General features: G+C 52.6%; 1 protein-coding gene and 1 long non-coding RNA gene across 8 annotated transcripts in view; both read right to left on the bottom strand.

Moving 5' to 3' along the window:
• The window catches only part of LOC102257066 (saoe class I histocompatibility antigen, A alpha chain-like), a 60354-nt gene extending 53161 nt beyond the window's left edge, over positions 1-7193 (bottom strand). For 6 of the 7 annotated variants that reach the window (XM_014530971.1, XM_014530968.1, XM_014530972.1 and 3 more), the window contains exon 1: positions 7112-7190. In XM_014530971.1, the coding sequence (XP_014386457.1) occupies positions 7112-7184 (73 nt within the window). In that variant the 5' untranslated portion in view covers positions 7185-7190. Of the gene's footprint in view, positions 1-7111 lie in introns of all 7 variants that reach the window. The other variant, XM_014530969.1, reaches the window with a different exon arrangement.
• Positions 4842-5474, bottom strand: LOC106724278. The gene is made up of 2 exons (XR_001360030.1): positions 5301-5474; positions 4842-5151 (listed from the first exon to the last, which is right to left on the bottom strand). It is a non-coding gene; the product is annotated as an uncharacterized LOC106724278 (long non-coding RNA).
• Positions 7194-8598: the final 1405 nt, after the last annotated feature.

Raw genomic sequence — 8598 nt, 5'->3', positions numbered from 1 at the left:
CCCCAACACTGAGCTGCTCTGCTCCAGGCTCCTCCTTGGGGCTGAGACCTGAGCTCCAGGCCTGGGTCTGAGACTGGGCCCTGCCACTCCTCCTGCCGGGGGCGCCCTCTGCCCACTGTCTCCCTGAAGGAGCATCAGGCTGGTGCTCTGAGCTCCACTTCACCCAGAACATGGAGGCGGCCCAGCAAAGCTGTGGAAGCTTCTATGAGTGAATAGCAAGGGTCCCTCAGATGCAGCCCTAAGATGGACATGGGCGGGCTCAGTGAGTAACGTCACTCAAAGGCAGGGTCTTCATGCCCTTATAGACCCCTGAAGCCATTACGAAGTACAAGCAGGGAGACTCCAGTTTTTAAAAATTCCAGAGTCACCAAATGTCCGTTCCCTTCAGGAGCAGTGGGTGCAGCTTATGAAACTGCAGTGCAGGCGGCACGGGAAGGAGACAGTGAGTCCCCATAACCCTCAGCTCCTGCACCTCCAGGTCTGTTCTTCCTCTCACCTCCCCCCTCATGGGCTCAGGACACTGGCACTCACCGCATTGAGTTCTCAGGATCCAGTTCTCTCATCTGTGACACAGGATGGTGATAGGACCATGGGGAGGAGCCCAGGGCAGAGAGTGGGAGCTCCGGCCTCTGGACCACACAGCTCCGACCTAGTGTCAAGGTCACTCAGGAGTGAGCTCAGTGCCACCTGGGGATGTTGCTTCCCACTCTGCACCTCTGCTTCCTCCTGGAGGAGAGGAAAGTGGACGTTAATACAGAGCAGAGATCAGGGTGCTGTGAGCACCATGTGCCCTTCACGCTCACTGTGCTCACACGGCTGGGACATGTGAGTCTTCACACAGAGCTCATAGGAGGAGCAGAGGCCACGGTGATGGGAGATGTGACTGGTTTTCTTGTGGGATCATCTGTGGCGACCTGGAATGAGAGGATAAAACATTACAATGTCCAATGGGAAGAACAGATCTGGCATGTTGCGCCAGGCAAACTATTTGACTAAGAGAGGTGATCTCTCCAGCAATTTCTCTCTCTCCCTTTTCTGCCTCACACGCAAAAAGTAATTCCCACACCCACAGAATAAAGAACACAGAGAGAAATGTTCCCCCAAATCTCCCAGGGATCTGCAGACAATTGCAGCCCAAGTCAGGATTTCAGGAGGAAACACACATGGTCCTGATATCACCAGGCCAGTGTGGCTCAGTGGTTGGGCATCCACCCATGCACCAAGGGACGGCCAGTTCCATTCCCAGTCGGGCACATGCCTGGGTTGCAGCTCAGTCTCCAGTGGGGTGCGTTACGGAGGCAGCAGGTGTGTCTTATCAATGTTTCTATCTCTCTCTCCCTCTCCTTCCGCTCTCTTTAAAAATCACTGAAACATATATTTTAATGTGTTCTTTATATCATGTTTTTATACCACAGATGAAGATTCTGGGTGAATATCTGTCTGTGCATGTGTGTGTGTGAATGGACCTTATTTTATGTCAGAATTTTAAAGTAATCACCCTAATTCTACACATCAATTTTACTATGGTTTTCACACCCAAGCCTCAAGCTCGTGAGGTCTGAGAAGATAAGCAGACCCTTGTGCACATGGCTGAGCAGCTCAGTGGCCCTGGACATCCTACCCTTGGCTCAGATTCCACAGGGAGCCCCGTGCTCGGGTCCCTCACTGTCGGGTACTCAAGGACACAGAGAGGTGCAGGAAGCCCAGCATTGGCGGGAATCTCGCCCTGGGACAACCTCCCCCAGCCACATGCCCCCCCCCCAGTCCAGCAGAGCCAGCAGAAGCAGCTCAGACACGGGGGTAGGGGGCAGCTCCTGCATCCCCCCCCCCCCCAGTCCAGCAGAGCCAGCAGAAGCAGTTCAGACACGGGGGTAGGGGGCAGCTCCTGTCCTGCCCCATGGGATGACCCACCCCAGTTCCATTTCCCCTCCTGGAACCACCCTCCTCTCCTGATTTCTGCCCTGAGGTCGGACATAAGGAAGATCTCACCTGGCTGGTCTTCACTCTCGAGCTCTGGGCAGGGATGTGTCATTGAGGACGAGCCGGGGACCCTGAACCTACAGTTGTAGGGACAGGGTTCCTGTACCAGATCTTCCCACAGAGATGCCATTATCATGTCACCTGAGGCGTAGGGGACACTCTCTGTGTGGAGAGTCGAGGACATCTCCAAAGAGGAGTGACTTGATCCCCACTCAAATATCTCCCAGCCACTGCTGTGATTATTGGTAATTTGGTCATTAATTTGTCCAATAGAGAAGGGAAACCCCGGGGAGAAGGGGAGTTCCTCACACTCCTGAGTGGGCCTGAGGGTGAGTCACTGAGTGAGCTGCAGGACTCCTCCCTGTCCTAACCAGCACAGGGCATTCTGACACGGATCCCATTTTGTGGGAAGCCAGCCCCTTGGATTCCTGCGCCCCCACCGGGTTTGTAGGAAGCTGGCTCCAAGCCTGGGGAATAATCTCCTCCATCTGGTACATCTAGACCTTCCTTCCTGAGGGCTGTCCTCCTGGTCCACTTGAGCAGCTGAACGACAGGCAGGAAAAGGTGTCTGTTCCCTGTGGACGGGTCTAAGTTCCAAGTCAAAGCTGTTGTCTGGGCTGAACTGAAAGCCAAGGCTGCATCATGTTCCTCCCCCTCCATTCATTGCACAGTCACACACCATTCCCCTTCTTCTTCTTCTTCTTCTTCTTCTTCTTCTTCTTCTTCTTCTTCTTCTTCTTCTTCTTCTTCTTCTTCTTCTTCTTCTTCTTCTTCTTCTTCTTCTTCTTCTTCTTCTTCTTCTTCTTCTTCTTCTTCTTCTTCTTCTTCTTCTTCTTCTTCTTCTTCTTCTTCTTCTTCTTCTTCTTCTTCTTCTTCTTCTTCTTCTTCTTCTTCTTCTTCTTCTTCTTCTTCTTCTTCTTCTTCTTCTTCTTCTTCTTCTTCTTCTTCTTCTTCTTCTTCTTCTTCTTCTTCTTCTTCTTCTTCTTCTTCTTCTTCTTCTTCTTCTTCTTCTTCTTCTTCTTCTTCTTCTTCTTCTTCTTCCTCTTCCTCTTCCTCTTCCTCTTCTTCCTCCACTTCTGCTTCTGCTTCTGTTTTGAGGTTTTACCCTGGAAAGAATTATTCTTGACATACAGACAGGATTCAGGGAAAGTAATAATTAGGACAGACAGAGATACCCTCAGAATCTAAAATTGAGAAAGAACCAGATCAAATAGAAAATTGGGTGAAATTACAAAGATATAATTTTAAAAATAGATGAAAAGATGAAGGGTCACATGCCCAGAGGGACGTGGACAAATCCCATGGATATAGTGGATTTTCACCGGGTGAAGGTGGGAACAACAACACTCACAGAACATTCCAGTCCTCAGTGGACCCATTTCAATTCTATTTGGTCACACACTGCCCCCATCCCGATTCACCCCTAACTAGATTGCCACACCACAGGTGAGTTCCGTCAGCTTTTGGGAGAAGGGAATGCTACAATGGCCTCCTCCCTGTACCTGGCTCTGTCTCCACATTATGTCCCATTCTCCTTCCCGTGGCTCTTGTGGTTGTAGTGTATTCACTCTCAGGGCTAAAAGGGTTCAAGTCTATGACCACACCACACTCCTCCTCTAGTGCTCATGAGAATTTGTCTTATATGCAGATTTTGCAAATTGTGCAGCTATGAATAAGTTCTTCATATGTTTTTGCACACATTTGTGTGAGTGTCTATTGGGGATATAACCAAGAGTGGAAATGCTGGGGCATTGGGTGAGCGAGTGCTTGGGTAGTGAGAGCTGCCAAGCCATTTTCAAAGTATTTGAAAGAACTTACTCTCCCACTAGGTATTTATGGGAGATACAGTGAGTCCAAATTCCTGCTAACAATTGATTTTGTCTATTTCATTTTTACTATCCTGGGAGGTGGGCAGCAATATCACATTGTGGCTGAACTTGAATTTCTCCTCTGACTAAATTTGTTGAGAAATTTTCATAAATGTATGGACCATGTAAACATCCTCCATAGGAGGTGGACTGGACTCTTGTTCATCAGTGAGTGGGACTCTGGTAAGGTGCCAGTATCCTCAACTATTGGGGCACTCTTACTATTAATGGGTCTGTGGGCAGAGACCTGTAGGGTAAGAGAAAATGTCTGGTCTTTGACACTGGATCCTGGCACTGAGCTCCTAAAATCCTGGGCATCTCCTGAGTGACAAGTGTCTTTGGGTTGCTGATGAGATGGCTCTTGGCTGAGGTTCCTGCAGAGTGTCAGGGTGGGGGCAGGTCCCCAGAAAGACCAAGCTGACCAGAGGGTTGGAACATTCAGGCCCTAGAAGGAGGCAAGAGCAGGAGGAGCCTGAAAATGCATCTCTCCAACCACAGAGTCCTGTGTGCAGGGACCCCTGGGCCTGCGGGAAAACGATGGGTAACATGTACCCTGTTGCTTTCAGACGGGGACAACCAGATAAGTACACCATAACTCACACATGAAAACAGTAACAGGCATAATATCTACAAAAGCAAAGAAACAACAAACACCCATAAGGTGGGTGCTGGAGTCCCATCCAGGCCTGACCCCAGGCAGACCAACCCCAGGAAGCCCTCGCTGTTCATGGTCCTGGTGATGTGCTGCATTAGGACACATTTCAAGGCCTCAGTGATGTCTGAGTTCCAGTGACCACAGGTCCTGATGGGACAAGGTTCTACTGAAGGGACAAGGTCAGAGGAGCAGAGAGGTGACCCCGTCGAGGAGTGACCACGTCAAAGCCCACGATGCACTGAGCACCACCTGGGCACAGGCCCTGACCACACTTGGTCTTCAAAACATCTCCTGTCTACACCTGGGACAGCTCAGCACAACAAACACATGAGCTCTGGAAAGTTCTTGGTATTTATATTTATTTCCCCTCAAAATTTAGAATCTTCTCCTTTAATTTACCCACAAACCCTTCATGGCAAGAAATGAACAAAGTCACATCCGCAACCTAATTTCAATGCGGAAGGAACAGCTTGCAGCTCAGAATACAAAGAAGTAAAGACAGCGATAGTGAGGGCCCAGCCCACCTCTGCTGGACCAGAAAGTGTGGGGAGAGGGCAGGGCCAGCCCCCATCAGAGGTTCTTGAGTCAGGAGGTGGAAGCGTGAACACATCTTCCAGCACTCAGTCGCCACAAGGCAGCTGCCTCACGCTGTGGAGGACAATCATCATGAACAGACTCAGGTCAGTCAGTATAACTGGTGACATTCTCAAAACTTTACTTCATGCTCACAGTGTCCCACAGACTCCCCACCACCCAGTCCTCCCCTCTGCCCACCCCTCCCCACGGCAGGGTCTCACCTTTAGAAGCCGAGAGAGACACATCAGAGCCCTGGGGGCTGTCACTGCCTGGGGGGGACACACAAGGACGGGGTCAGAGCCCCAGGGCAGGAGACTAAGGAGGAACTATGGGGGTGAGGTCCCCCATGGACTCCCGTCTGTACTGTTCCAGGGTCTCAGGGGTCACCCCTCCATACTCACTGGCAGCCTGAGCATAGCTCCCTCCTTTTCCAACTGCGGAAAGGGCAGCCCCTCGTGCTGCACATGGCACGTGTATCTCTGCTCCTCTCCAGGGGGCACCCCCACGGCCGCCCACTTCTGGAAGGTCCCGTCCCCCGCAGGCCTGGTCTCCACCAGCTCCATGTCCTGGGTCTGGTCCTCCCCGTCACGCTGCCAGGTCAGGCTGATGTCCGCAGGGTAGAAGCCCAGCGCCCAGCACCTCAGGGTGACCTCATGGGCAGAGACGGGGTGGTGTGTCACGTGTGCCTTTGGAGGGTCTGGAGGGAGGGGAGAAAATGCAGGAACTTTGCATCCGCCATGGGACACTCCAGCAGCGCCCATGTGACCATCCTGAGAATGGACGGCACACCTGGGGTGGCTGGAGGAGCACACAGCCCACACACTAGCCTGGATAGTAGCGGGGAGATAACCTCCCAATTCTTGTAAACACCCAAAACCAGGGCAGGACCCTAGGGTGGGAGTCTCCAGGTCTCTAGGGGGGACACAGACTAATGTCATCACTTAGTTGGAGGCTGAATGACTGGGAAGACCTGGAGTCAGGCACCCAAACCGTTTGCAGTCCAAGATCCCGGGGAGCATAATGGTCATTTCTGGGAGGGGCTGGATCCCTGGGTTGACTGTTAGTGAAAGGTGGGCTGGAGGGCGCGTCACTGAATAAGCTGCAGGACTCCTGTCCGACCAGGAGAGCCCATTCCGACAGGGATCCCATTTCCATCCTCTTCGTGGGAAGCCAGCCTCAACCTACAGATGCCCTGCTCCGGAGGCCTCACCCTGGTACCTGCTCGTCGAAGCATCTCCTTCCCATTTTCCAGGTAAACGTGAAGGCCTTGCACGCATCGGATCTCCAGGTTGTCCTTCCATCGATCCGGATTAGGGGCAAAGACAAACTTGCGCCAGGTCATATGAGCCGCCATGTGGGCCGCGGTCCAGGAGGTCAGGTCTTGGTTCAGGGCGAGGTAGTCGTATTGACTGTACCCGCGGAGGAGGCGCCCGTCTGACCCCACGTCGCATCCTGTCATTTCCTGATCGGTGTGAGACCCTGACCTGATCCCAAAGTCAGCCAGGTCCACTCAGCCCTGCCCCGAGGCCAACCCCGCCCAGATAGCCCAGCTGGGAGGTCTGCCCAGCCTCCGCCTGCCCGGGGGAGACTAAATCTAATCCGAAGGTGAAATCGGTCAAAGTCCCGGTGGTCTCCTCCCGGGTGGGGGCCGGGCAGGTCCCGCCGCCTCGGGGTGACGCTCGGACCCGGACCACTCAGAGCGACCCTGGCCGCGCAGCTCACCATCCCCGCTCTGGTTGTAGTAGTCGCGCAGGTTGTTTAGGTTCTCTGCCTGTGAGTCTGTGCTCAGTACTTGACGATCCCTGTCTCCCAGCCCCAATAATTTGAGTACACCCAGGGCTGCTGCATCCACGGGACCCGCGGCTCCAGCCTCGGATTCGCCGCGTCGTTGTCGAACCGCACGAACTCTATGTCGTCCACTTAGCCAAGAGCGACGTACCGGGACTTTCCGATGCCCGGTCCAGACAGGACGGTACTGAAATACCTGAGGGAGTGTGGGACTGGGCGCCGCCCCCTCCGACCCCGCACTCACCGGCCCAGCTGGGGGTCAGGGCCAGCGCCCCCGAGAGCAGCAGGAGGAGGGTGGGGGGCGTCAGGACCCGCATCCTGGGCATCGTGGGACCATCTGAGTCGGGGCGAGTCCAGGAGAGATTGTAACAGTGACCCGCCCTGATGCTGATTGGCTGCTCTAGAAACCGGGCACCCAATGGAAGTGAGAAGTGGGGCCCTGACATAGGTTGGGAAAGGAGAATGGAAATCCCGGGAAGATGGGGAGTCCCCCACACTGTGGTTCCAGCCTGGGACTCTGTCCCCTGCGGAGCCCTGAGCGCAGGCCTGGGCCCTGGGACTCGGTCCTGACCCTCCTCCTTCGCGGGGCGCCCGTCACACTGTCCCCGAGGCCTGGCCCAGGCACTGTGCTGTTCATCACTCTCATTTTGGCATCAGAATTTCTATACTACGTTATAAATTAGTGAGGAACCAAAAAGTAATTTTGTTTCTGTGGATTATAGCTATCAATATTTACCATATAAGGAATCAAACAGTTTGAAAAATTATTAATTCATTTATCATATTAATAACCTGACATGTTATCAGAAATATTGTTCTTATGAAAAATACCAATTTCCCAAGTAAACAAGGAGGTGAGAGGAGGGTGAAAGATCAGACAGAGGCCAAAAAGCAGGACTTACAGGCTTTATTAGAGGAGAAGGACCTGCCGGGCTGCCTCGCAAGGGGAGGACAGCAGCATGTGCAGGGGTGGGCACGCCTTTTGAAAGGCGGAATGGGAAGGGGTGGGGGCTTAGTGTACTCGGCGCACACTGATTGGTGGCTTACTGCATTGTCATATAGGACAAGGGCTTAGGGTATTTGGCAGGTGTGGATTGGTGGTCCAATGTATAGTCCATATAAGGTACATGGTTAGTCACTCAGGTATTTCCGGGCTGCAGGTTATGTCATACTCCGCCCACCAGTTGGGGGAAGGGAGGATCTATCATTCCAGGCTTTTGGTAATAGTAAAAAAAATTGAGAGTCCGGGCAAGGACAGGGGGTGAGGGTCCATCTTCCATAACTACTTCCTGCTGAGAGGGGACGTCATCAGAGGCATCTACCTGGGGTCTCAAAGATTCCAGTGACATAGGTGTCTCTAGGTTCTGAATTCAAGGCCAGATAGATTTCTCCCACCTTCTGGTTGGCGAATGCCTGCATTCTGTTCTGCAAAAAACTACTAAAACAGCACATGAGATAGCGGCCAAAGAGCAAAATTAAAAGAATAAATTGGGCCTAATAGTGGGAGGAGCCAGGGAGTAAGTGAGCCAAAGATGGCATACCCCCCCCTTCTAGCTGGTTACTTCGTCTTTGGTCATTCCTGTCCCAGAGGGATTTAATGTGATCTTTGACAATTCCTGATTCATTTACAAAGTAGCAGCATTCTTCCCCAAGAAAGACACAGGTACCTCCTATTTCTGCTGTCAAGAGATCTAAAGTGCACTGGTTCTGTAGGGCTACTGCTGCTAAGGA

The sequence above is a fragment of the Myotis brandtii genome, unplaced genomic scaffold, assembly GCF_000412655.1.
Source record: "Myotis brandtii unplaced genomic scaffold, ASM41265v1 scaffold785, whole genome shotgun sequence".
Lineage (NCBI taxonomy): Eukaryota > Metazoa > Chordata > Mammalia > Chiroptera > Vespertilionidae > Myotis > Myotis brandtii.
Note: the sequence above shows the minus strand (reverse complement) of the source record. Positions and strands in the feature narration are given on the sequence as shown.